This window comes from Rosa rugosa, chromosome 1 (genome assembly GCF_958449725.1).
Source record: "Rosa rugosa chromosome 1, drRosRugo1.1, whole genome shotgun sequence".
In the NCBI taxonomy this organism is placed as follows: domain Eukaryota; kingdom Viridiplantae; phylum Streptophyta; class Magnoliopsida; order Rosales; family Rosaceae; genus Rosa; species Rosa rugosa.
Genome location: NC_084820.1, coordinates 67,008,956 through 67,034,994, shown reverse-complemented (window position 1 = coordinate 67,034,994; position 26,039 = coordinate 67,008,956). Strand labels below are relative to the sequence as shown.

Sequence of the window (26,039 nt, the reverse complement as noted above, 5' to 3'; positions counted from 1 at the left end):
ATGTTAAACCTGTAGAATTTAAATGGGTATTTATAAGGAAGCGTAATGAGAAAAATGAGATTGTGATACACAAAGCTCGTCTAGTGGCGCAAGAATTTTCTCAACGCCCTGTGATTGATTACGAGGAGGCGTATTCTCCCGTAATGAACGTCATAACGTTCCACTACCTTATCAATTTGGTAGTTTCCGAAAAACTGAATATGCAGCTTATGAATGTGGTCATAACTTATCTCTAGGGGGATCATAATACAGAGATATACCTGAAAGTTCCTGAAGGACTTAAGGTACCCAATGCAAATAGTTCTAGACCACGGAACGTGTTCTCCATTAGTTTTGAGGTGTTCACTTTATGAATTAAAACAATCTAGACGGAAGTGGTATAACCGTCTAAGTGAATATTTGATCGGGATGGGATATGTGAATAATAAACTACGCCTATGCGTGTTTATTAAGGAAACAAATTCCGGGTTTGCAATTATGGCGGTCTATGTCAAAGATATGAATTTGATTGATATTCCTGAAGAGATCAAGGAAACTGCAAAGCACCTGAAGTCGGAATTTGAGATGAAAGCCCTTGGGAGAACAAATTATTGTCTCGACCTGGAGCCCGAGCAAAGTGCAGATGAAATTTTGGTCCATCAACCAAATTACATCCAGAAGATGTTAATATGCTTTAATCAGGATAAAAGCAAGCACACTCATGGTCGTCCGAAGTCTAGAGAGAACCGTATTGTTCTACTGGTGATAACGAAGAGATATTGGTGCCAGAAGTCCCATATCTAAGTGCAATAGGCGCATTATTGTACTTGGCTCAATGCCCTAGACAGGACATCCCATTCGATGTGAACTTGTTAGCTAGATATAGCTCTGCACCAACACGCCGCCACTGGAATGGTATAAAAGATATTTTTCGTTATCTTAGAGGTACGATTGATATGGGCTTATTTTATCCCTATGCATCAAGAAATGGATCAAACCCCCTTGATCCTCAGAATGATGCTCGCCTTGTTGGATATGCTGATGCAGGCTATCTATCAGACCCACACAAGGCGCGTTCCCAAACTGGTTATGTCTTTGCCATTGGGAATACTGCAATTTCTTGGAGGTCTACAAAACAGACCCTTGTTGCTATCTCTTTGAATCATGTTGAGATTCTAGCTTTTCACGAAGCAGTATGTGAATGTATATGGTTGAGAGCCATCACAAAGCACATGTGGGCTGCATTCCACCATTGATGAACCAACCACTATCCACGAGGATAATGCTGCTTGCATCAAGCAAATGAAGACGGGTTTCATCAAAGGAGACAACACCAAACATATTGCACCAAAGTTCTTCTTCAATCAGCAACAATAGGAGCATCAGAAAATTAAAGTCAAGCAGATTCGATCTGAAGACAATCGTGCAGACCTCTTCACTAAGTCACTACCAAAGTCTACATTCTAGAAGCATGTACAAGGTATTGGTCTACGTAAATTATCTGAATTACCTAACATGTAATTTTCAGGGGGAGTTGAATCAGGGGGAGTATCTAGAAGCATACCCACTTGACCATCGTGTACTCTTTTGTCCTTCGTCCAGGGTTATTTTGTCCCACTGGGTTTTTATTACCTGGCAAGGTTTTAACGAGGCATATCTTTAGCATGGTCGCCCCACTTATACTACATCCTGAAGATGTTTTGATTCAATATATATGCATTTGCTCATCTTTTCCCTTCGACCACGGGTTTTTCCCACTGGGTTTACCGGGCAAGGTTTTGGTGTAGCAAATCTAAATGCATCCCTCTCGTAGACATACTACCTACTTATGATGCTGATAAGAAGACTCCACTTATCTCCGAAGCTATGATATTGCTACTCCACACTCATGCGCGTTGTGCTCTTTTTCTCCTTCGACCAAGGTTGTTTTTTTTTCCCACAGGGTTTTTATTACTTGGTAAGGTTTTTGACGAGGCAACTTAAAAGCGCACAGCCTAGGCAACACTATTGACATGAAATATCCAAGGGGGAGTGTTGTAAACTATTATGGCTATATTATGTAAATTGTGTTGTAGTATAATTGTAGTATACTATAAATGGCTATACCATGTAAATAGATATAGGGTAATCATGATGTTGTTATAGGATTACATTTTCCATGTTTTAAGGTCCATGTTTTAAGGCTAAAGTCTCCCTTGTTTTAGGGAGGACTTTAGGCTACATGTTCCTACACTCTTTCCCTATATGTAATCCATTTTAGCAGAAAATACTACTCTTCCTCCCTGCATCAAAACTCTCTCTCTCTCTCTCTCTCTCTCAAGTTCTTTGAAGCAAAGCTCTCTCCATTTTCTAAAACAATTTTATGTTCGTTTTACAACATGTACATATATATCGATTATCGAGTCTGTTTCCTCTTTTGGCTTATTCTCTGTTGATGCTTTCAGTGAATTGGCTTTAGTTTCATCGCCTTGTTTTATACTTTTGTTCTATAACCAGTGGAACTACATTTCATTCCTTGTGGGAGTATTGAACACATTAAATTAAATATATACTATTTTCTTGATCCTAATTTTTTTGAAATTAATACACTTTTTTTTTTTTGACACAAAATACATAACTCTAACGATGCTAGCATCGATCAATTACATCAACAATCTGGATGGCCAACGAGGTACCAGAAGTTTGATTTACATTTAGATGGCAAACTGTCCTATTCTGCTGAATATGTATATGTAATTGTACACATCTTACATAGTTACATGTGGTGCATTAATTCTTATGTGTGACTGGTTCATTCCAGGGTAATTTCATATTAATTACTTGTGAAGTTTTGGAACAAGAATTTAGACTATTGAGAGATCGACTACCAAACTGTGCTGTGCCATATGCTGCAGGCCTGCAGCTACTAGTACGTACTTGATAATTTAAGGCCGGTAACAGAATTACTTTGTAAAAATTGGTACAACTGGTAGATCTTTTTGTTAATCATAATGCCTATTGTTCTTCTTTTGTTGTATCTTTAATTTATTTTCGTCCGTTAACTATTAAGAATTCTTGTTCACTTTGTGTTTTATCCAGATATGTAAGTTTTTTGTTTACGTTCCTTACCTCAGATCACTTCCTGTGAAATGTAGTCTAAATATTTTTACCACTACAAGTCTACAATGAAGGTTTTGAGTTTTACTGAAGTATGATAATTGTATTCCATCAAACAGCATTGAACTCAGTTGTTTGATTTTTCTTAGCAACAAAATATTGTAGGATTTAATGTGGCAAGTAATGTTACATAAATAACTTGGTAAAGGTTATTTGTTGTATCTTCCCTTTGCCAGCAGTCTATGACTTAATCCATTCAATAAAATTCTTCAATATCTTGTTAGATTGGCCTCCTTCTTTGACAGTTGTCATGGCCATTTCCTTGAGTTTGGAAGCCCTTGCTTTGAAGTCTTTATCACCAAGCAAGTGCTCGATTTTGTTCTTGATTTCTCCTTGAGTAATGATCCCACTTTCATTCTTATCAAACCCCAATCCGACCTCCCAAACATCGCAAATGTAGCTCTCATTGATGAACTGGTCAGCAAAGTATGGCCAGCACAAGAAAGGAACCCCATTGCTGACACCTTCCATGGTAGAGTTCCACCCACAATGACTTAGGAAGCAAGCAATTGAAGGATGGGCCAGAACGTTCTGTTGTGGGGCCCAGCTCACCATTAGCCCATTAGATCCTACTCTGTCTTGATATCCTTCAGGGTGGGGAATGTTATCACTGGTATCTGGTCTCACAACCCAGAGGAATGGCCTATTAGACAACTCAAGAGCTAAAGCCAGTTCTTGGAATTGGGTTTGATTGAAAACTGCTGTGCTGCCAAATGCAACATAGATCACTGAGCAAGGTGGTTTTTTATCCAACCAATTTAGGCAAGTTGAGTCTGTTGGCCACAAGCTGCCTGCTGAGTGGCCAAGGCGGCTGCTAGCCAAAAGCGGGCCTATTGGTAATATCTGTGGTTCCAAAGCGAATGCTGCTGGCTCCATTTCGTATGCTGAGTTGCAAACAAGCCAGTCTACCAATTTTGCATTCTTGTTGGTTCTTTCCATAAATTGGAATAGGATTTTCTGAGTGCTTGAATTTCCTGCACACGCCCACACAAAGTTTGTAGATTTAATCATGGGCATTTTTGGTGCCAACTGAACCATCTGGCTTTTCAATACAGTTCCTGCATGCCAAAATTGAATGATCATGGTCAGAATATATTGGAACTTTTGTACTATAACATTTTTTTATAGTATTTTCTGTGCTGATATTGTGCTTATGTCCAAAATGATATCAGCAGAAGATCCAGTCTGACAGTTTTGTCTGCTATCTTTTGTGTATGTATGAGAAAATTGGGTGAGTAACTGAGGATAATCACAAAAAGTCTGTTATAGTCTTGTCATGTGCCTTTCTGCCTATACTATTGTATGGTTTGATCACTTGATGAGTGAGTTTGATCAATCCTAAATTAAAAACTTGCTATACTAATTAATAAATGACATGCATAGCAGGGTTGCATGATTCTCACAAGTTGACGGTATGAATAACTTACCATCATCGTCAATGATTCCTTCATGAATTAATTTTGGGATACAAAAGTTCAATACCAAAGTTGCAGCTGCTGCAGGCCAAAAGGCAACCACCCTCGCAATCTTCAATTTTTGTGCCACTTCCAGAGCCCACCCACAACTCTCATCAGCTATGAGACAAGTGATTTTTGCACTTTCCTCTTTGTTGATCTTCTCTATGAGATCCTCCAAATTCTGGTGCATGATTGCTTGTATTGCTTTGGATAGCAGCCCTGGCCCATTCCTTTCCTCTTGGGATTCTAACCCATCTGGAATTGAAACCAGATGAACATGATCATTCCTTATATGACTTTCATCGGATATTGCATTCACAATTTGCTTGTGAATATGTTCTGTGTTCACAAATGTGACTTTGAAGCCATGACGTGCTAAGCACTGCGAGAACTCCATCAAGGGCATTACATGGCCTTGTGCCGGGAAAGGAATAGCTATAATATGTGGCTTGCTCATTTTTTCTCTTTATTTTTCTGTTTTGCAGTTTCAGATGTTAATTTCTCAACCAGGTCATATATAGAAGGAGCACGGGGCAATGGTTGAGGAGGCATTACTGTAGATGTTGTCTCTTTGTTTTCCAGGTTATACATTACCTTAATTTATCCATTAGTTTATTGTGAAGTTCGTTGACTCTTTTGGCCTATTCTGTTGTTCTGTTGATATGCTTTCAGTTTCAGTGAGTCAGCCTATAGTTTCAATCATTGCTCATCTGCTTTGTATTATTGTCCTAAAGCTAGTGGAAGATTTCAGTTTCAATGAGTCAGCCTATAGAATTGTGGATTATTATTATTATTTTTCTGTAGCTTACACCAGCTTCAATCTAAATGGCCAGTGTGAGTGATCATAGCTTACAGTGAGATGGTTATTATATTGCCATTTTTTTAAGCTCAGTGTATTATGTATGTGAAACTGGACACACTTTTATCTGGTGCATTCTTCTGCTTGGCTTCTTTCTAGAATAACTAATAGGCATTATTTTTTTCCCTATCACTTATATGAAGTTTAGTTGGCGGACAAAATTCAGAAATTGAGACCTTTTCTTCGATGGCCTAAATTTTCATAACCTTTTTTAACAAAATAATTTAGGGATCAAAAGTACTTTGTTAACTAAAATGCCTATTGTTCTTCATCTATTAATTGCAATTGTGATAAAGATCTGTTTGTTAATGATTTTAGTCCAGTTTTTACCATTAGCTGTGAAGTCCCATTAATATTTTCCTTCTGTAAGTTTCCTGATTTCCTTGATTCAGATCACATCTTCTGAAGAGCTGCAGATGCTTATGAAATTTAGATTTGATTTAACAGCTAGCCTTGCCTTTAATTTTTTTGGAATATTTTATGTGAATAAGTATTTTAGGATTTGATGTGATAGCAGTGTTTCATAGATCACATATATTTACTTAGCAAACTAAGATTCTCCATGATTGCATATTAATTTCCATTCATTCTATAGACAATTCGCCTATGCGTCTATGACTGCATCCATTCAAAGAAATTCTTAAAGTTCATGCTCGATTGGCCACCTTCTTTGATATTAGTCACGGCCATTTCCTTGAGTTTGGAAGCCCTTGCTTTATAATTTTCATCTCCAAGAAGCTGTTCCACCTTGTCCTTGATTTCTCCTTTCGTGACGATCCCACTCTTGTTCTTATCAAACCTCACTCCCACTTTCCAAACATCACATATGTAGGTCTCGTTAATGAACTGGTCTGCAAAGTATGGCCAGCACAAGAAAGGAACCCCGTTGCTTACACCTTCCATTGTAGAGTTCCACCCACAGTGACTTAGGAAGCAAGCAACCGAAGGATGGGAAAGAACATTCTGTTGTGGGGCCCATCCCACCATCAACCCTTGAGAGCCTACTCTTTCTTCATATCCTTCTGGGTAGCGAGTACCTTCAGAGATGTCTGGCCTCACAACCCAGAGGAATGGCCTATTGGACAATTCAAGAGCCAAAGCCAGTTCTTGGAATTGGGTTTGATCAAAAAGTGTGAAGCTTCCAAATGCAACATAGATGACTGAGCAGGGTGGTTGTTCATCCAACCACTGTAAGCAAGTTGAGTCTTGTGGCCACAAGCTGCCTGCTGAGTTGCCAAGGCGGCTGCTAGCTAAAAGTGGTCCTATTGGTACTATCCGTGGCTCTACAGTGAATGCTGCTGGCTCGAGTTCGTATATTGAGTTGCAAACAAGCCAATCTACCAATTTCAGATTCTTGTTGCTTCTATTCATAAATTTGAAGATTATTCTCTGAGCAGTTGAATCACCCATACAATCCCACACAAAGTTTGTAGATTTAATGATGGGCATATTTGATGCCAACTGAACCATCTGGTTTTTTAATACAGTTCCTGCATTCCAAAACTGAATGATCGATTATGGTAATAAACAATTAAACATACACTTGGATATAAGATCTGAACTGTTCTTTTTTGTGGTTATGTTCAGAATCATAACTTTATGCAGTTAAAAAAAACATTTTCTGTTTATTATTTATGTCCAAAACGATATTGGGCACAAGATCTGAGTCTCTAGTGTGTTATCTGCTATATATATAATGTGTGTGACAAAATTGGGTGAGGATACACAAAAAGTTGTTTAACATTACAATGTTTTACTCTTGTCTTTGTGCTTAATTGCCTACCTGTTGTATAGTTTAAAGAGTGAATTTGATTAATCCTAAATTAAGAACCGAATCTGGTAAAAGTTAATTAGTCGTGGAGGGAATATCTTACCATCATTGTCTATGATTCCTTCATGAATTAACTTTGGGATACACAATTTCAACACCAAAGTTGCAGCTGCTGCAGGCCAAAAGGCAACCACTTTCGCAATCTTCATTTTTCTTGCAACTTCCAGTGCCCATCCACAACTCTCATCAGCAATTAGGCAACTGATTTTTTCTCCTTCCTCTTTATTGATTTTCTCTATGAGCTCCTCCAACTTGTGGGACATGAATTCTTGTATTGCTTCAGTTAACAAACGTATCGAATTCTTGTCCTCCCCGGGTTCTAGCCCATCTGGAATTGAAACCAGATGAATATGATCATCCACTATGTGACTTTCATTAACCATGGAATTAATGACTCGCTTGTGATTATATTCTGTGTGCACAAATGTGACTCTGAAGCCATGTTTTGCCAAGGACTGTGAGAACTCCATCAAGGGCAATACATGGCCTTGTGCCGGATATGCAAAAGCTAGGATATGTGGCTTGCTCATTTTTGTTCTGCGTTTCTCTATTTTTCAGTTTGAGATGTAGGGTAAAGTAGTTTCTTAACCAAGACATATATAGAAGAAGCTTGGAGGAGGCATCTATTGTGTCGTCTTCATGGGCATTGGTCTTATTTGAATCTTAAAGTTGGGGATCAACCATTTTGTAATTGTTTTTCAGGTAATTCATTACCTTAATTTGTCAGAGGTCATTGTCTCTTTTCTTCAGTTCATATGCTTTCAGTGAGACGGCTTTCATTCCAATCATCCGCTCTGTTGTATTATACGTTTGTCCTATAACTAGGGGAACGGCATTTAATCACAAAACACTGCAGGTCTTGCAAGAATTCTGGATTCTCTTTTACAATCTGATTGGCCAGTGAGAGTATGTAATACCCGAAAAATTCAAGTTAATTTCCGATGACGTTTTGGAAATGATTTCGTGGTCGTGGACACGAGTACGAAGCTTAGAGGAGTGTGGAATTAGTTCGAACGATTTTATTTTGAAAACTGAACGTTTTAGGGGGGTCAAAGGAGTTGACTTTTTATACATTGGGAAATTGGGAAAACTTCCTTCATGAAAGTTGTAGAGCGCGTCGATACGAGTTCGTGGACATATGGAACGTAATATTCGGAGTTCGTATGAATAAGTTACGAATATTTGAAAATTGGGATTTTCTATAAATATGAAAAAAAAAATCCGAATATTGCAAATGAGGACAGAATTTCTGGAACTCCAGAAATTTCTCCCCATTTCTCTCCCGAGCCCAGCCGCGACCCCCTCCCTTCGTCACCTTCGTTCTTCCTCATCCGGCCACCGATTGATGTGAAACAAAGTGGGTTTTTCTGGTCTCGACCCCCTTTACGAGTTTGTAGAAGAAATCGAAGTGAAATACGAGCTGTATGAGGCTCTACAAGGTCGAGAAGAGAGCCTCGTCGGAGACGAAATCGCTCTTCCCCACTTTTTCTGGGCTCTACTTTGTCTGGCCATATCTTCCTCTACAGGCCTCCGATCGACCTGATTCCAAAAGCAATTTTTCTCACCGTGAAGTTTTCTACAACTTTCCAGAAGACATCGACTTGAGATAACCATCGTGGTGGCCGCTAGAAGACCGAGAAGCCGCACAGCCGAGCTGGAAATCGTCTTCCTTCGCCACCTTGGTTCTCCCAGCTCCGGCCACTATAGCTCGAGTTCTTTGAGGGCTTTTCTAGCCCAGAGGAAGTAGAAGCTATCCCCAAGAAGGCTTGCAGCGATTTAATCCGGGGTGATCGAATTTTGAAGATTTGGGAAACTAGGGTTCTTCGGGTTTCAAAACTTGCGAGGTAAAATTCTACTTTTTGGCTTATAATCTGACTTTGGTGTAGTTATGAAAAGTGAAATTGGAGTTGAGTTGAAGGACTTTGATGTTGGGAGTTTTGTCTAATTTTGACTTTGGATGGGTGGCGGTGCCGCCACTGTGATGGTGGTTTCCGGCGACCTCCGGACACCCCAAGGACAGTTTCTGTCCATTTTTGTGTTCTACGTGTCGATACGATCGTTTGCATATATAATTCATAATTTTTGGATATCGTATGATGAAGTTATGAATTTTTAAGTTTCGATCGATTTCGATCGTTAGATTTGTGATATGTGAAGTTAGGACCGTCAGATGGACTTATAGTTTTGATACGATGATCTTATGACTGTCCCAGTGGCTTTGTGTGGTCATGGGCGAAGATCCGACCGTTGGATCTTCGTATAAATGCAAAACGGTGATTAGGGAGGCGATTCGTGAGAATCCGTCCGTCGGATTTTTGTATAAATTTGTGAAGATGTTAGTAAGGACGATTCAGGAAGATCTGACCGTTGGATCTTCGTGATGATTTTTGGGGGGTGATCCTAAAGGCGATCCGTGAGGATCCGACCGTTGGATCATCATTTAATTTCGATCCGACCGTTGGATTGTCGTTTGAGTATGTTTTTGAGCTATTGGCTAAGTTAAGGTCATGTGTGATTAGGTGATTGACGGTCTCCCTTGGGTGAACGATTTCGGTGTGTATTGTGTTGAATTGAAGACGCAGCGGGAATATCGAGGTGAGTAAATCGCACATGGTTCATTCACGAACCGAAATTCGGTGATTTTATTTAATTGAGAAATTGTGGAAATTGTTTTACTAAAATAAATATTTGTTTTAAATTATATGGACTTGATCGACTACGGTCCATAGGTAAGTAAAATGTATTTAAACTATAAAAATGAATTTCTAGATTTTATTGCATGTGAACTATAGTTGGTATTAGTGGTCACTCTTGTGTGGGTGACTACGTATATATATATTTACGTGGAATATATATTGGATGGTGTGATTTACTGAGTTATATTTTGAGCATTACCCTTGGAATATGTGATTTATCTTAGATGTTGTGTTGTCTATGATAATGGGTAATTGAGTAAAGTGCGATAGTTGAGTCGTTGAGATGAATTAAATGAAGAGTCGAGTGAATTGAGAAAAGCAGTCATTCGTAAGGTGAACCTTGGCCCAGGTGACACTTTACGATACAGTTAGAGCTCTAGTCTGTCTGCCGTCATACTGCTTGGGGGATAAACGAGTTATCATATGCCCTTGGGTATGACATGACATACTGAATGGGGTGATTAATATAATTAATCATAAGCCTGTAAGTATGATATACTGAATGGGGTGATTAATATAATTAATCATAAGCCTGTAAGTATAATATACTGCATGGGATGATTTATATAAATAAATCATAAGCCTGTGAGTATATATTGAGTAAGAAGTTGTTTATTATTGAGTAGTCATGATGAGATGTGAGTTGATTGATGCTTGAAGTGACGTTGTACACTTCAATTCTTATGCAAAACAAAATTAAAATGTGCTTGAGTTGATTGTGTTACTTTAAATCGTGCAATCCTTTCATTTACTCATACGAGCTTTGCAAAAAGCTTACCGGGTTTGTATTGTTGCAATCCCGGTACACTATTCAAACGGTGTAGCGGGTAATCCTGCAGGTCAGGAGAATCAGGGCGGTGATCGAGCGGGTTAGAGTATTTGTTATAGTTTTACAGCATTTGTAATAGTGAGGTGAGTTAAGCTCATTGAGCCTTACAATTTGATTTGGTGAGAGTGTGTTGTAATAAATAACTTGAGGATTTGATTTATTGTAATATTGAGAGGTGTGAAGTGTGGTTGTTTGTGAGAAAAAAATTCAGGACGTTAATTGTAATTGTTATTATTCATGTTTCGGATTTGAATTGATTATTCAAAATTCGGGGCGTGACAGAGTAATATTCCTAGGTGCCAAAACTTTGATTGACAATGAGATTGTAAACTTGTCATTTTAAGCTGAATATATATGAAATTGGAAACGTCTTATATATGGTGCATTCTTATGCTTGGCTGGTTCTTTCTGGAGTAACTGGGTGGCTTCTCTCCCCTATTACTTGTGAAGTTTGGGGCACAAAGATATGAACTTGAGAGTTGAGACCGTTTCTTCACAACAGGAGCCACTGCATGCTTTCCTCTTCAACACGCTACCTCACGTGCAACCTAACTCTAGGTCTGCACGTGAAATTAATTAATCCAACCTAACCCTAAAGTCTCATATCGGAGACTTGGTCAATACAATCCAAGACCCACATTGGACACTTGGTAATTTCGATGGCAATACAAGGAACCCCAATTTGGGCTCATGATACGTGCCTACGTGGAGACGCAATTGGAGAAGGACCCGCTCTGATACCATGTTAAACAGCGACAAACGTGGCCCGTGGCCCACCATTGTACCGATACTGTCCCAACTTAATTAACCACCCGATAGGTGTTGGGTTTTAATTACAAAAGGCCTCGGTACAATTGGGTGAGATCCACCCACTTATAAGTTATATTTTATTTGTCATTTTTCCAATGTGAGGAAGATCTCTTCAACAAGTACTTGATATTATAGGGAACTTAATTTGTTAATTAAAATACATCTTGTACTTCATCTGCTGTAATTTTGATTTGAGTCTGTTTGCAATTATTTTACGTTTCCTGATTTGCTTAACTCACATCTTCCCAGGAGCTGAAAACTTATCCTTGCCTTTATTAACTTCAAGTAATGTTTTCGGCAAATAAATGTTTAGGATTTGCTGTGGGAGCAATGTAAATGTAATACACATCACATTTACTTGGAAGAATTTCTTTTTGGGATCTTCCAATTTGCTCATGGGAGTCTATGATTTCATCCATTCAATGAAATTCTTAAATATCTTGTTAGACTGGCCACCTTCTTTGACACTAGTCATGGCCATTTCCTTGAGTTTTGAAGCCCTGGCTCTGAAATTTTCGTCGCCAAGAAGTTGTTCCACCTTGTTGTTAATTTCTCCTCTAGGAATGATCCCACTCTCATTCTTATCAAACTTCAATCCCACCTTCCAAACATCACAAATGTAACTCTCATCAAGGAACTGGTCCGCGAAGTATGGCCAACACAAGAAAGGAACCCCATTGCTTAGACCTTCCAAGGTAGAGTTCCAACCACAGTGGCTTAGGAAGCAAGCAATTGAAGGATGAGATAGAACCTTCTGTTGTGGGGCCCATCCCACCATCAACCCTTTAGACCCTACTCTTTCTTCATATCCTTCTGGGTAGGGAGTAGTTTCAGAGATGTCTGGCCTCACAACCCACAGGAATGGCCTATTGGACAGTTCGAGAGCCAAAGCCAATTCTTGGAACTGGGTTTGATCAAAAATTGTGAAGCTTCCAAAAGCAACATAGATGACTGAACAAGGAGCTTGTTGATCAAGCCATTCTAAGCAAGTTGAGTCTGGTGGCCAGAAGTTTCCTGCTGAATTGTCGAGGCGATTGCTTGCCAAAAGCGGGCCTATTGGTAAAATCTGTGGTGCCAAGGTGAATGCTCCTGGTTCTAGGTCGAATGCTGAGTTGCATACAACCCAGTCAGCCAATTTTACAGTCTTGTTGCTACTTAGCATAACTTGGAATATAATTTTCTGAGTGGTTATGTCACCAATGGTTAACCAAGTCAACTCTTCAGTTTTCATGGTGGGCATGTTTGGTGCTAAGTTGATCATCTGGCTTTTTAATGCGGATCCTGACCAAAGTGGAAGATCATAAAATATAAGTATAAAAGCATAACTCAAGAACTGCAGGTCAGTTAACATTTCAAGTGTTATCTGCTCTGTTTTTAAATGTTACCTACAGATATCTTACTTATCTGCGCATCATTTAATTAAAAGTTCTCGAAACTAAGGAGACTATTTGCATTTTCTTAGTTTTCCAGTTTCTAGCCAGAAAAAGAAAATTACTTAAAACTTGTGAGTGTGGCAGTGCTACTCGAATATGTGGAAAAGCATATATATACGACATCTAACCAGTAGGAACCAATGTTTGAGACCATGATTTTTCATCTAAAACTGTCGACTATATTTTTTTTTCTCATCAAAATCTTCTCCCGCGATTTATGAGCTCTTTTAAACAATTTAGAATTGACAGAACTCAAAAATATAAACTCTCCATTCTTTAAAAATTATTTTTCATAGACAAAAAACTGAGAAAAAAAAAAAAAAAATTTCGGGTCGACATTTTTACAGTGCGTCACTTGAAGCAACTCCTATAAATCATGTTTTACCAATGATGAAATTATGGCACACGACTAAAATATTGCACAGCAGTGTTGCATATGATATTGACAAGTACGTGACAGTCGAATAACTCACCATCATCATCAATGATTCCTTCTTGAATTAATTTTGGGATACAAAACTCCAGTGTCAAAAGTGCAGCTGACGCAGGCCAGAAGGCAACTTTCTTTATTTGCATTTTCTCTGCTACTTCCAGAGCCCATCCGTTACTCTCATCAGCAATGATACAGGCAACTTTATCACCTTCTTCTTCCTTGATCTTCTCTATGAGCTCCTCCAACTTCCCAGGCATGACTCTAAGTATTGCTTCACATAGCTGCCCTAGCTCATTTCTGTCCTCCCATGGTTCTAAGCCATCCGGAATTGAAACCAGACGAATCTGATCATCCCTTTTATGAGTTTCAGCTGCCAAGGAATTCATGACTCGCTTGTGGTTAAAATCTGTGTTCACAAATGTGACTTTGAAGCCTTCATTCACTAAGCACTGTGATAACTCCATCAAGGGAATTACATGGCCTTGAGCTGGGTAAGGAATGGCTATAATATGTGGCTTGCACATTTTTACCTTGATTGTTTTTTTTTTTTTTTACTTCAGATGATTTGTAATTAATGTAGTTTCTCGGCCATACTATATAGGAGCTTCGAGCCTCGGTTTAGGAGGTCTCTTATTGTAGGTTTTGTCTTCATGGCATTGGTGTTATTAGGAACTCATTTTGGGAATCAACCACTTTGTCTCTTTGCTATTCAAATTAGTCATTACCTTTGTCTATTTCTTATCGAGCTCATTCCCCCTTCTGGTTTATTCTGTTGTTTGATTGATACTTTCAGTGAAGGGCTTTAGTTTCATCACTCGGTTGTTTTATACTTTTGTTTACCAGCCGGATCGAAAATTTGAAAGATTTTCATAGGGCTTGATGATGTCAATAATTCCTCTAAAGAATACTCTTTTATCTACAAGGCACATAAACTGAATCAACCGGCCATTGAGAGTTTGAGAGTGATCATAGGTGCCGGAAGTTAAATTGGCATTGAGATTGTGAAATCACCATATTAGGTCCAATGTATATGTGATTAAACACATCTTAATTATATATGGATTGTTATTGTTTTTGGTTGGTTATTTCAAAGTACTACTCTTTTATTCTTCTGTTTTTTTTTTTTAATTATTATTATTTCTTGTGAAGATTGGGGGACAGGCTAGCTAGGAGTTGAACAGAGAAGGGTAACTACTAACTACCAACTGCACTAAGCTGCAGCTACGTACGAGTGCACGATAATTTTAGATAAAAGAAAAACTTTCTTAAAAGTGGGTTAGCTGTTATATGTTTTTGTTAAACAATGCCTATTGTTCTTCATGGATCTGTTCTTATTTTGATTTGCTTCTGTTTATTAACAGTTCATGTCCTGTTTCAACTTAATACCACACACTTGAAGTCCAAATACTATTAACCTTCTGTAAGTTTCATGTTTACCAGAGGATTGAGTTCTTCTGATGAAGAATCGTGAATGTCTATGATGATGCTCAGATTCAATCTAACAACCTTACCCTTGTTTGTTCAGATTTTTTGGCAAATACCAATTTTAGAATTTCAATATAGGGATATATTTAAGAAAATGTTATACGAATTATTACATTTCCTGGGCAAAGTGTTTTCTGTTGGAACTTCTCTGCCTTTCGTATAAAAGAAAATACTATGAAGTATGAACTTGCCTCTACGACTTTATCCATTCAATTAAATTCTTGAAGATCTTGTTAGATTGGCCTCCTTCTTCGACATTAGTGATGGCCATTTCCTTGAGTTTAGAAGCCCTTGCTCTATAATTTTCGTCTCCAAGAAGTTGTTCCACCTTGTTCTTGATTTCTCCTTTCGGGATGATTCCACTCTTATTCTTATCAAACCTCAATCCCACCTCCCAAACATCGCAAATGTAGCCCTCGTTAAAGAGCTGGTCAGCAAAATATGGCCAGCACAAGAAAGGAAGCCCATTGCTTACACCTTCCATGGTAGAGTTCCAACCACAGTGACTTAGGAAGCAAGCAATTGAAGGATGGGATAGAACCTTCTGTTGGGGTGCCCATCCCACCATCATTCCCTTAGAACCTACTCGTTCTTGGTATCCTTCTGGATAGGGAGTACTTTCAGAGATGTCTGGCCTCACAACCCACAGGAATGGCCTATTGGACAGTTCAAGACCTAAAGCCAATTCTTGGAACTGGGTTTGATCAAAAACTGTGAAGCTTCCAAATGCAACATAGATGACTGAGCAGGGAGGTTGTTGATCGAGCCAATCCAAGCAAGTGGAATCCGTTGGCCAGAAGTTGCCTGCTGTTTTTCCAAGCCGGCTGCTTGCCAAAAGAGGGCCTATTGGTAAAATCTCGGGTGCCAAGGCAAATGCTGCTGGTTCGAGGTCAAATGCTGAGTTGCAAATAACCCAGCCTGCCAGTTTCGCAGCTTTGTTGTTTCTTTGTCCGACTTGAAATATAATTTTCTGAGTGGCTAAGCCATCAAAGCATAACCACGGCATGTCTTCGGTCTTCATGATGGGCATGTTTGGTGCCAAGTGAATCACTTGGCCTTTTGATACAGTTCCTGCCCAAAGTAATGAATATAGAAATTTGAGGAATGAGGATAATAGCAGAACTTAAACATGCAGGAGCAGGTGTTGTAACGTCATAATGAGTAATCTGCTATCTTTTATCCATATTGTTAGACTTACCAAGTGCATGTGTTCAATCATGATGTGTTTATATTAGTACACATCAGGTTGCTTTGCAAAAATTAAATGTGGTTCATAGAGGTCAAACATTTGATATGTGCAAATTGAATATGTTTTAATTAGTACATTTGTTCGGTGTTTAGTTGTTTACCCTGTTGTATAGAGGAATTACTTACCATCACTATTAATGATTCCTTCATGTATTAACTGTGGAATAGAAAAATTCAAAGCCAAAACTGCAGCTGCCGCAGGAAAAAAGGCAACACTTTTGATATTCATTTTCCCTGCCACTTCCAGAGCCCACCCGATACTGAAATCAGCAATGACACAAGTTATTTTGTCATCTTCCCCTCCATTGATCTTCTCTATGAGCTCCTCCAACTTCCCAGGCATCACTCGGTATATTGCTTCACATAACTGACCCAGCTCATTCCTGTCCTCCCATGGTTCTAACCCATCTGGAATTGAAACCAGATGAAGCTGATCATCTCCTCTATGAGTTTCATCAGCTACGGCATTCATGACTCGCTCGTGAGTATGATCCGTATTCACGAATGTGACTTTGAAGCCATGATTTATTAAGCACTGTGATAACTCCATCAAGGGAATTACATGACCTTGTGCTGGGTAAGGAATAACTAAAATATGTGGCTTGCTCATATTTGTTCTTGATTGTCCTTTTTTCCTCTTGTAGATGTGCTCTAGTATAGTTTGTTAATCACAACATATATAGAAGGAGCTTTGGATTCAGATTAGTAAATGTTATACTGTGGATATTGTCTTCATGAGCATTGGCCTTATTTGAAGCTCAAACTTTGGGATATCATTGCATGTATATATCAACCTTTTTGTTTCTTTGCTTTTCAGATCACTATACCTTTGTCCATTTCTTATGGGTGTTTCTAAATGTACCCAGCAAAGAAACTAAAGCGACACCCTTTCTTATTGAGTATTTTTTTGCCAACAAGGCGAGGATATTAAGAAACACCCTTTCTTATTGAGTATTTTTTTGCCAGTTGTCTTGTTGATGCTTTCTGTGTACTGGCTTTAATATCCTCGCCTTGACGCCTTGTATTATTCCTTGTGGAAGTATTGAAGATGTGCATATTCACTATTCTTGTAGCAACAACCGGCTTGATATATACTATAATCCTTTTGGCAAAAACACACAGGCTACCAACAATAATTCAATACCAATTTGATTGACCACCGAAAATGATCATAGGTGCCAAAAGTTTGGTTTAAGTTAGATGATGTCAGAGACTCAGATTAAGCAAATGAATTTTGAAACTTCAATCACCAGCAGAGGTATCAGCCTTTATTCCGAAAATAACTGTGTCTCAAACCATGTTAACAATTCAAATACGTACAAGCGTAGCAGTAGTTGAACTTGAGATGGGTATTATCTCCAAATCTAGAGCTTTATTTGCTTATCGATTTTCCATTTACATAGATAATTCAATGTGACATCCAAGAGATGGAAGAACTTATACCAATCCCTTTATCCATTCAACAAAATCCTTGAAATTCTTGTTTGAGCCACCGCCTTCTTTGATGCCATCCATAACCAGTTTCTTGATATCCAAAGCCCTTGCTTTTATTTCCCCATTTCCTAGCAGCTGCTCCACCTTATTTTTGATTTCTCTGCTTGTTATGATACCACTTTCATCTCTTTCAAACCCCAAACCAACCTTCCAAATCTCTGAAATGTAGGTTCGATTAAGAAATTGATCAGCAAAGTAAGGCCAGCATAAGAAAGGGACTCCATATCCTAAACCTTCCATGATTGAATTCCAACCACAATGGCTCACAAAACAAGCGATGGAGCGATGGGACAGAACCCTCTGTTGAGGTGCCCAAGCTACTATCAGTCCTTGAGTAGCTACCCTGTCATTGAATTCTTTCAGGTAGGCTTCATTTTCAGCGTGCATCATATCAGGTCTCACCACCCACAAGAATGGTCTATTGGAGAGTTCTAGCCCCAGGGCCAATTCTTTGAACTGTATTGGATTAAAAACTGCTAAGCTACCAAAAGCAACATACACTACAGACTGTGTTGCTTGTTGATCAAGCCAAGTCAAGCAAGAGTCTTCTCCTGCAAAGTCTAGTTTGAGCCGATTGCTTGCCAAAAGTGGACCTATTGGTAGAATGTGTGGAGTCATGGTAAATGCTGCAGGCTCAAGGTCATAGGACGAGTTGCAAAGTAACCACTCTGCTGATTTCCTTGATTTGTTGTTTCTGAGCATAAGCTCAAACACATTTTTCTGCATAGCCTTGTGTCCGAGGCATGCCCACGCAAACTCCTGCGTGTTCATGGCAGGCATATCTGGTGATAGCTTAATCACTTGTTTCTTTGTGGGAGTTCCTGAAAAGAAAAAATCATAAAATTGAAGTTGGGCTGGTAAGAGCTGCCACAAGCTATTATCTACTACAATATTGTCATTGTTATTTGCAGTCCTAGAAAGTCATTTTCTACTTATTTTGAGTGTGTGGAAAGAATGAAGTACTAAGTTTAGAATGTAAATTGTGGAATGCTTTCCAATAACAGCTACCTGTATTTGCTACATGCAAAGTAGTTTCTTTTGCTAGTCATAGAATGTTATGTATTGCTCACCTTCATTGTCGATAACTCCATCATCAATCAGCTTTGGGATGCTTAACCCAAGTACCAAGAGTGCAGCTGCAGCTGGGCAGAAGGCAGCTCGCTTAATCGCCTTCTTCTCCGCGATTTCCAGGGCCCATCCAAGAGTCTGATCAACAAGAACACATGTAATACTCTCGCCATTTGATCCATTAATATCTTCAATAAGCTCCTCCAATTTTCGGGGCAAGACCCTCAAAATTGCTTCAGTCAACTTCCCTGATGAGTATTTCCCATCTTCCGAACCAACAGTGATAAACACCTGATGAATTTTACTCCCTGTATCTTCCTCCATTGCCATTGCTTCTTTCATTTGCATATGAACGTGCTCGGTATTTACGAATGTAACCTTGACACCATGTTCAACTAGGCATCTTGAAAGCTCAAGCAAAGGAATTACATGGCCTTGTGCTGGATAAGGTACCACCAAAACATGAGGATTGACCATTCTTCTTTGTATTGTTTTTTGCTTGTTTTCAAAGTACAATAGTTTGAGTCACTTTTATGGGGAGTTTCTGTCTCTATGTGCTTGCAATGAGTTGGAATATGAAGAGTGGAATCTTAATAATCCTAGTCACAAGTATGTCCTCTACTTTGTTGTTGTCTTGCTCTGGTTTATATGCCTTTGTACTTAACTAGTTTTATGGTGCTCTGTCTCCTTGGATTTTATAGCTTTTGTTTTTTGCATTTCATCAAACATTCTGCCCTCACTAAATTACACATAGACCAGTTGAAAACAAATCAATCATGACTCTTTTAGCCTCTCTCTGTCAGTTGTGCTGTATCTCTCCTTTTTTTTCCTTTTTTTTTTTTTGGTTTTTTTATCGATGAATAATTTATTTGTAAAATTATGTCCCTTAAAGGGAATCTATATTTGACTAACTTTTCGTCGGCAAAATGTGCATCTTTTTTTTAAAAAAAATTGTGGGAGGCTTTTTTCAATGAAAGCTTCTAAGCAAATGTGTGTTCATTTTAAACGAAGAATTTTAGTCAAGAAACTGTGTATCCCCTTTTTATTCAAAGATGAAGTTTTGAAATTTTGTCTGCAAAGGTGTGTTCCTTAAAGGGTCTTTTGGTGACAAATTTTCGTTGGCAAAAAGAGTTTTTTGTGTGAGAGAAATCTCTCAATAATGATTTGTCGGTAAAAGTGTGTTCCAAGAGAGACGTTAGGCAAAGAAATTTCATCTTCAAAACATGTCCCTTAAAGAGCCTTTAGGCAACGAATTGTCGTCAATCTCTATTTTTTTTTATTATTTTTTTTTAAGAAGAATTTTCGTCAGCAAAACGTGTCTCCTTTTTATTTTTACTTTTTAGGCTTCTTCCCACAATACTATCGGCTTTGAAAAGACTCAAAAGAGGCTTTAGGTGACGAATGTTCGGAGGCAAAAAGTGTTAAAATTCAGTTGGTTATGGGCCAGAAGGACAGTTTACAGTGGGCTGGTCTTCAAGTGAGAATATGGGTCTGGATGTTCTAGAAATATCATCATTACACAACACAAGTAGATTAAGATCCTAATGACTAAACGATTTTCAGTTTGATATGTAGTGACATAAGCACTAAAAATAATTGAAGGAGACATGTAACGCCCCGATTTGCACCTCCTCAAATCAGTCACGTTACAGTGCCGCGAACCATTAGGAGCATAAGCTAAAAATAGTTCAGCCACACTCCTAAAGATACGCAAGGCATTTGAATAAGATTTGACAAAAAAATTACTTTGAGATGGAAGGTAAAATCTAGCTAGAAGCGTGAACATGAATGAGGTGAAATTGAGAAGACTTTTGGTGCAAAAACTTGTTACGTCGAATACCAAAATAAATTCCATTTCTAAAACCAAGTTTCATGGAGTTCCAAATCATTGGTCCGAGTCATATTAATTGAGAGCAAATGGAGTCTCTTTCAAATTGATATGCACATGAATAGGCATATGCACATGAATAGGCTTTGATATGCAGGGAATTCAATCCAAAAAAAAAAGGATTATGTAAGAGGTTAATATAAAACTCAGGGAGTTTGATCAAGTAAACCCAAATTTCAAATACAAGCTAAGCCATACGAGAGCATGTTGTATGAATATAGATACAAAACCAGAAACCAATTCCAATCATATCATTAACCACATTGAGAACAAAGTTAAGAGACAATAAGACACTCACCACTGAATCAAACGTATGGCTGAGTTCCCTCATGAAATTCGACAGGAAAAGATGGAGAGACAAGACGAATTTGGCCAAGCCCAGTCATATATCAAGGAATGCCACTTCCGATTTGAACATGCAAGGTAAAATAAGAGGACCTCATTGAGTAGGATACTCAATAAAGTATATTGAGTTCTAAAATTGGTAGGAAGAGAAGGAAATATAAACTGAACAATGATATTACCTCATAATAGAATTATTTCCAAAGGAATTTGAGGAATCCTGATAAGGAAAGAGGATAAAGAAAAGCTGAAACTCGAAATCTGCTGATTTCTGAGCTACCTCTACTCAGATCGATGTACAGACTTCATTACAGATATGATCGCACTGATTTTTGGATATGTTATAGATGAGATGATTATGAACAACTTTGATGAAGAACGTTTTTCGATCAGAGGCTTCTATTTAGGTGAATTAAGGCATGCAAATTGACTGACACAAAAAGGTTAAGCTTGTTTCTTAAAGAACTACTTTTGAGAATTGGGCTTAATAAGGTTAGTATCGATGGAGTTCTCTAGAAAGGGGTTAATGATATGGGATGATAATAATAAACTTAAGAAAATAATATGTTAGGAATATAAATTGTAGAAAAGAGATAATTATTTAAAAGTAATATAGAAGTTGAACAAATTTTGTAAATAATAATTTTGCAAGAATTGTCATAAGAGATATGTTGAAGATTAGGAAACAACCAAAAACGTATCCGTCGAAACTCAAAAGAGACACTTGAAATTTCCGGGTCTCACAAGACAGGTGGATGAATGAGTCTAGGAAATCTTTATCATGTGCATATGTTTCAGATAATATTTTTGTTTTCTTCCTTTTGAATTGAAAAATCATTACATCACAAATCTAAAATTTACATTGAAGTGTCCGAATAATAAGTTTAGTGCAAGTTAATATTTTTTATTTTTTTCATTATATATTTTTTGCTTATCCTTCATTCCTTCTTTGAATGCTACAATTTAAGATTCCTTTATTTCAAAATTTGGACAAGTCATCGATCCCCAATTGTGCAATTAACAAGGAAAAGCCAAATCCCAACTAGAAATTGGAAATTGTTTGTCAACAATGTCACTGGCTTGCTTCTTGCTTTAATGCTCTGTATTCAGGGCTGATTCACAGGCGGACCGAGTCCAACGTATAGCCGACTAGTCACCCCTCCCTAGTCCCTAATGAGCATTTACAGGATCGATGACAGAGGAAACATCAAGAGGTTACCTAGATCTAGTTATCCTTCAAGGGATGCGAAGTTTCTTGATGTCCTCCAACTTGGCGAACCAGCTGGGTATTATCCTTGAAGCATAGGGATAAAGATCCTTGTATGTCTTTTTAGTGGTTCCTACCGCAACATCAGCGGCTTGCGATACCTCTGCATTAATTCAATCACCACATTGCTCAATGTGATCAAATGCATATGCATAGTACAATCAAGCATGCATTAATGCATGAATTAAGATTGCACATGTTGCAGCAATATCTCATTAGTGTTAAGGGACTCTTAATTGCTTAAGATTAAGAGATGCAGCAATATTGCATAATAAAGTACTCTAAGATGCTCTGATTACAAATTTAAAACATGGTTCTTAAGAATTCAAGTCAAAATATGCAGAATAAAGAAATCTATCAGTTAAAGCAAAGCAATTAGTCTCACTACTTTTCTTCTCTCCATAGATTACATACTAAACCAACTTAGCTAGGAACTAAATCAAACTAGAAAACATAATAATCAACCGTAATCAAATCTAAGAGACATAAATAGTTGACTCTATATACAACCCTACTCGACTTGTATATCAATCAACCTAGACTAACTCGGTTTTAGAATAACTTATATCCTTATAACATTCATGGCAGGCATATACGACACATTATGCGACAACTAATTATTCATCACATAAAGTAAGAGAATATGCATAGCATATGAACACAATATGCACAAACAAGAATGTCAAAGGATATAGTTTTCACCTTTAAGGCTTGTCACGTCGTTTGAGAGCTGCACCATCATGTACATAACCGCAGCCAAAACCGACTTGGGGGTCCTCCTTATATCATACTCCTTCAACTTCTCCAGTGTCTCGTTCACCGCCTTCATCCCTTGATGTTTCATACCAATGGAAGAGCAACTCCGCCGCGTAAGGTCCTCGGCATGTATGATTTTGCTATCAATCTCCAATACTTTCTTCAACTGTTCCTTGATTTTGTTAATCTCTTTCTTAGTGGCCCCATTCCCAACCGTGGCGACTTCCTTTAGGGTTCGGGGAAAGCCCTCCTCCTGGCAAGCAAGGAATAGACAAGCCGTCGTCAAGGCCTCGTCTTTTCTTCCCCTACAAAACTTTTTATCATCTGCCTCCTTGTAAATCTGTTGAGCACGAGAAACCACTGTGTTCATAAGCCCTAACATGCTAGCTTTCGAAGCGATGGAGGCGAAAGCTTGGGTGAGAGACCTATCAGGGTTTTGCTGCTTCTGCACCATCTTGTTAACCCGGCCGAGACTTCTCGATTGGTTAGAGCCAACGACGTTGTTTTTGGCGTCGGAGATCATGGTGCCGAGGCCGCCGTTGTGGAGAAGAGGATTGACGGCGTCGCCGGTGCGTTGAGGGTCGTGGTCGTTTTCGGTGTCGGCAAAGGTTCGCCACTCGGCGGTGGTGTCGACGAAGTAGGCTTCGAGAACCAAACCGCACTCGGAGCAGATAGTGTCGCCTTGTCGGTGGTCCAAGACGGTCTGTGTGATTCTTTTGCAGTCTTTGCAATACTGATCGGTGTCGGAGACCGCGTAGGCCATTAGTTATATTTGGGGGGAGAGGCAGAGAGGAAGAGAAAGCGCTCCTAGGGTTTTTGATTTTTGGGGGTTTGGAATTGTTGTGCTCTAAAACGAACCCACTATGTTGGATTTATAGAGGCATAAGTCGGCGAGCCGCCGACCTATTATTATTAGTTTTTTTTAAAAAAAAAAAAAAATTGGCTAAACGCCGACCTTTTAATGATAATAATTAGTTAATTACCAAAGATGCCTTCTTTAGGTAGGAAACCAAAAAAAATAAATCACATATTTTTTTTTTTTGAAAATAAAATAAAATTACAAACAAGTTACTCTAGTACAACTCACTCTCCAATTATCAAAAAACAAAGCATGAGAAGCTGAGAGGGGAAGTGAATAACACGAGCTATAAGCTTGAGCACCATGTCCAGCTATTGTAATGGCATCAGCTAGAAAATTTGTCTCTCATTTAATGTGCTTGAAGGATAGCACCCAAATACAACATGCTAAGTGTTTTATGTGATGCACCAAATGCTTGATACGCCAAGGAGCTTGGACAGTTCCAGCTATACTGTTTAGAAGAATTTAGAATCTCCTTCAATTTCTAGATGCACATAAATTTTTATCTTTGAAAGTTTTATTATGTATATAAAGTTAACGTAGTTTATAAAATTTATTAACGATTGTCGCGTCAATTATAAGTTTACTAACCTTTTATCTTAGGGAAAATGCTCATTTACCCAATTTTAGCTTAAAATGTGCCCACTTGCCCGACTAAGAGTTTTTAAACCCCATTTACCCAAAACACTCTAAGGGATTATTTCCCCTTTACCCAATTAATTCTTTTTATTAATTTTTGGGACTTTTTTGCCCTCTCCTTCAATCTCTCTACTCTCAGTTTCTCTCTCTCTCTCTCTCTCTCTCCCCCTCACCGATTTCTCTCTCCTCCCCCCTCACCGATTTCTCTATCTCTCTCTCTCTCTCTCTCTCTCTCTCTCTCTCTCTCTCTCTCTCTCTCTCTCTCTCTCTCTCTCTCTCTCTCTCTCTCTCTCTCTCTCCCTCCCTCCCTCCATCCCTCCGGCAGGTCGCCCACGACGCCTGCTCTAGCCATCGCCGCGCCGAAACTCGTCGTCGTGCTCTCCGCTGCCAGGCTCGACGCCAAGCCGACGGTCCTCGTCGCTGAGAAGCTCGGCGAGGCCGGGGTTGACCTTCTGAAGGAATCGACGACGGACTGAAAATGGCTATCTGCTATTGTGCAGTCATAACCATAAAAGTTGTAACATTAGTGCCCCCCAGTAGACTTTGTATTGGGGGCCAATGATAACTGCTTTATTTATTGACGGACTGAAAACTGCTATTCCAAAGTAAATGTAGTGTTAAATTGCAGTAGTTGATAAATGAAAAAAATTGTGTTGTTTGTGTCAGTCTAGTGGGGGGCAGTAGACAGAATATTGACCCTCATAATGTGGGTTTTTAGACATTATCTGTTGTTTTGAGTGTGAATAACTTGTATAATCTGCGAAACATAGGAAGCGGTGTAATGTTTGATGGTCTATTGGGGGGCAGTAGACACATTAGTGCCACCCAATAATGTCTTTCTTAGGAGACAGTAATCATCTCTTGTTGATTTGTTTGTGATAAAGTGCAATACACTGTGAATCCTTGAAACTGGTGCAAATTTTAATGGTTTAGTGGGGGGCAGTAGACACATTACTGCCCCCAAATAATGTCTTCATACGAAGTCAGAACCCTTCACTTAACTGGTGCAAGTTTTAATGGTTTAGTGGGGGGCAGTAGACACATTACTGCCCCCAAATAATGTCTTCATACGAAGTCAGAACCCTTCACAAAACTGGGGCAAGTTTTAATGGTTTAGTGGGGGGCAGTAATAATGGTTTAGTGGGGGGCAGTAGACACATTACTGCCTCCAAATAATGTCTTCGTGTTAAGTTTAGGGTTTAGGGGCAGCGTTAGGGGCAGTAGACACATTGCCGATGAACTGCGACGAGGACGTTGGAGTGGCTGGATCGCCGATCAATCGAACGGCGACGAGAACGTTGGATCGCCGACTGGAGCTTCATCGTCGTGTTCAGATTTGGACTGCATCTCCGGCGCGGCGATCAGAGAGAGAGAGACAGACCGGAGGTGGAGATCATGGGGAGGAGAGAGAGAGAGAGAGAGAGAGAGAGAGAGAGAGAGAGAGTGGAGGTGGAGATCGGGGGGAGAGAGAGAGAGTTTGGGAAGGAGAGAGAGACTGATAAGAGATGGA

General features: G+C 38.9%; 6 protein-coding genes and 1 long non-coding RNA gene across 7 annotated transcripts; 1 reads left to right on the top strand and 6 right to left on the bottom strand.

Annotated features, from left to right (window-relative positions):
- Nucleotides 1-3,186: 3,186 nt before the first annotated feature.
- LOC133745607 (UDP-glycosyltransferase 83A1-like) lies at nucleotides 3,187-5,147 on the bottom strand. The gene is made up of 2 exons (XM_062173713.1): nucleotides 4,563-5,147; nucleotides 3,187-4,193 (listed from the first exon to the last, which is right to left on the bottom strand). The coding sequence occupies exons 1-2, from the start codon at nucleotides 5,047-5,049 to the stop codon at nucleotides 3,316-3,318; spliced, it is 1,365 nt and encodes a 454-aa protein (XP_062029697.1). The 5' UTR covers nucleotides 5,050-5,147; the 3' UTR covers nucleotides 3,187-3,315.
- A 551-nt stretch (nucleotides 5,148-5,698) lies between these two features.
- LOC133745600 (UDP-glycosyltransferase 83A1-like) lies at nucleotides 5,699-7,873 on the bottom strand. Its single transcript, XM_062173700.1, has 2 exons — nucleotides 7,326-7,873; nucleotides 5,699-6,941 (listed from the first exon to the last, which is right to left on the bottom strand). The coding sequence occupies exons 1-2, from the start codon at nucleotides 7,810-7,812 to the stop codon at nucleotides 6,064-6,066; spliced, it is 1,365 nt and encodes a 454-aa protein (XP_062029684.1). The 5' UTR covers nucleotides 7,813-7,873; the 3' UTR covers nucleotides 5,699-6,063.
- Nucleotides 7,874-8,526: 653 nt separating this feature from the next.
- On the top strand, nucleotides 8,527-11,137 carry LOC133745592 (uncharacterized). Its single transcript, XR_009863678.1, has 3 exons — nucleotides 8,527-9,126; nucleotides 9,802-9,877; nucleotides 10,803-11,137. It is a non-coding gene; the product is annotated as an uncharacterized LOC133745592 (long non-coding RNA).
- A 769-nt stretch (nucleotides 11,138-11,906) lies between these two features.
- Nucleotides 11,907-14,030, bottom strand: LOC133745583 (UDP-glycosyltransferase 83A1-like). Its single transcript, XM_062173682.1, has 2 exons — nucleotides 13,524-14,030; nucleotides 11,907-12,898 (listed from the first exon to the last, which is right to left on the bottom strand). The coding sequence occupies exons 1-2, from the start codon at nucleotides 14,005-14,007 to the stop codon at nucleotides 12,021-12,023; spliced, it is 1,362 nt and encodes a 453-aa protein (XP_062029666.1). The 5' UTR covers nucleotides 14,008-14,030; the 3' UTR covers nucleotides 11,907-12,020.
- A 1,027-nt stretch (nucleotides 14,031-15,057) lies between these two features.
- LOC133745568 (UDP-glycosyltransferase 83A1-like) lies at nucleotides 15,058-17,115 on the bottom strand. Its single transcript, XM_062173659.1, has 2 exons — nucleotides 16,343-17,115; nucleotides 15,058-16,039 (listed from the first exon to the last, which is right to left on the bottom strand). The coding sequence occupies exons 1-2, from the start codon at nucleotides 16,824-16,826 to the stop codon at nucleotides 15,162-15,164; spliced, it is 1,362 nt and encodes a 453-aa protein (XP_062029643.1). The 5' UTR covers nucleotides 16,827-17,115; the 3' UTR covers nucleotides 15,058-15,161.
- A 93-nt stretch (nucleotides 17,116-17,208) lies between these two features.
- LOC133745576 (UDP-glycosyltransferase 83A1-like) lies at nucleotides 17,209-19,289 on the bottom strand. Its single transcript, XM_062173671.1, has 2 exons — nucleotides 18,781-19,289; nucleotides 17,209-18,531 (listed from the first exon to the last, which is right to left on the bottom strand). The coding sequence occupies exons 1-2, from the start codon at nucleotides 19,253-19,255 to the stop codon at nucleotides 17,654-17,656; spliced, it is 1,353 nt and encodes a 450-aa protein (XP_062029655.1). The 5' UTR covers nucleotides 19,256-19,289; the 3' UTR covers nucleotides 17,209-17,653.
- A 2,804-nt stretch (nucleotides 19,290-22,093) lies between these two features.
- Nucleotides 22,094-23,844, bottom strand: LOC133745558 (transcription initiation factor IIB-like). The gene is made up of 2 exons (XM_062173651.1): nucleotides 22,978-23,844; nucleotides 22,094-22,378 (listed from the first exon to the last, which is right to left on the bottom strand). The coding sequence occupies exons 1-2, from the start codon at nucleotides 23,792-23,794 to the stop codon at nucleotides 22,245-22,247; spliced, it is 951 nt and encodes a 316-aa protein (XP_062029635.1). The 5' UTR covers nucleotides 23,795-23,844; the 3' UTR covers nucleotides 22,094-22,244.
- Nucleotides 23,845-26,039: the final 2,195 nt, after the last annotated feature.

What these genes read in the sequence shown, in the direction of transcription:
- LOC133745607 (XM_062173713.1), bottom strand. Translation starts at nt 5,049, where the DNA reads ATGAGCAAGCCACATATTATAGCTATTCCTTTCCCGGCACAAGGCCAT. An exon ending in AGGAATCATTGACGATGATG is followed by an intron (nt 4,194 to 4,562) that starts GTAAGTTATTCA and finishes TTTGGCATGCAG; the next exon opens with GAACTGTATTGAAAAGCCAG.
- LOC133745600 (XM_062173700.1), bottom strand. Translation starts at nt 7,812, where the DNA reads ATGAGCAAGCCACATATCCTAGCTTTTGCATATCCGGCACAAGGCCAT. An exon ending in AGGAATCATAGACAATGATG is followed by an intron (nt 6,942 to 7,325) that starts GTAAGATATTCC and finishes TTTGGAATGCAG; the next exon opens with GAACTGTATTAAAAAACCAG.
- LOC133745583 (XM_062173682.1), bottom strand. Translation starts at nt 14,007, where the DNA reads ATGTGCAAGCCACATATTATAGCCATTCCTTACCCAGCTCAAGGCCAT. An exon ending in AGGAATCATTGATGATGATG is followed by an intron (nt 12,899 to 13,523) that starts GTGAGTTATTCG and finishes CACTTTGGTCAG; the next exon opens with GATCCGCATTAAAAAGCCAG.
- LOC133745568 (XM_062173659.1), bottom strand. Translation starts at nt 16,826, where the DNA reads ATGAGCAAGCCACATATTTTAGTTATTCCTTACCCAGCACAAGGTCAT. An exon ending in AGGAATCATTAATAGTGATG is followed by an intron (nt 16,040 to 16,342) that starts GTAAGTAATTCC and finishes TACTTTGGGCAG; the next exon opens with GAACTGTATCAAAAGGCCAA.
- LOC133745576 (XM_062173671.1), bottom strand. Translation starts at nt 19,255, where the DNA reads ATGGTCAATCCTCATGTTTTGGTGGTACCTTATCCAGCACAAGGCCAT. An exon ending in TGGAGTTATCGACAATGAAG is followed by an intron (nt 18,532 to 18,780) that starts GTGAGCAATACA and finishes TTTTCTTTTCAG; the next exon opens with GAACTCCCACAAAGAAACAA.
- LOC133745558 (XM_062173651.1), bottom strand. Translation starts at nt 23,794, where the DNA reads ATGGCCTACGCGGTCTCCGACACCGATCAGTATTGCAAAGACTGCAAA. An exon ending in CGACGTGACAAGCCTTAAAG is followed by an intron (nt 22,379 to 22,977) that starts GTGAAAACTATA and finishes GAATTAATGCAG; the next exon opens with AGGTATCGCAAGCCGCTGAT.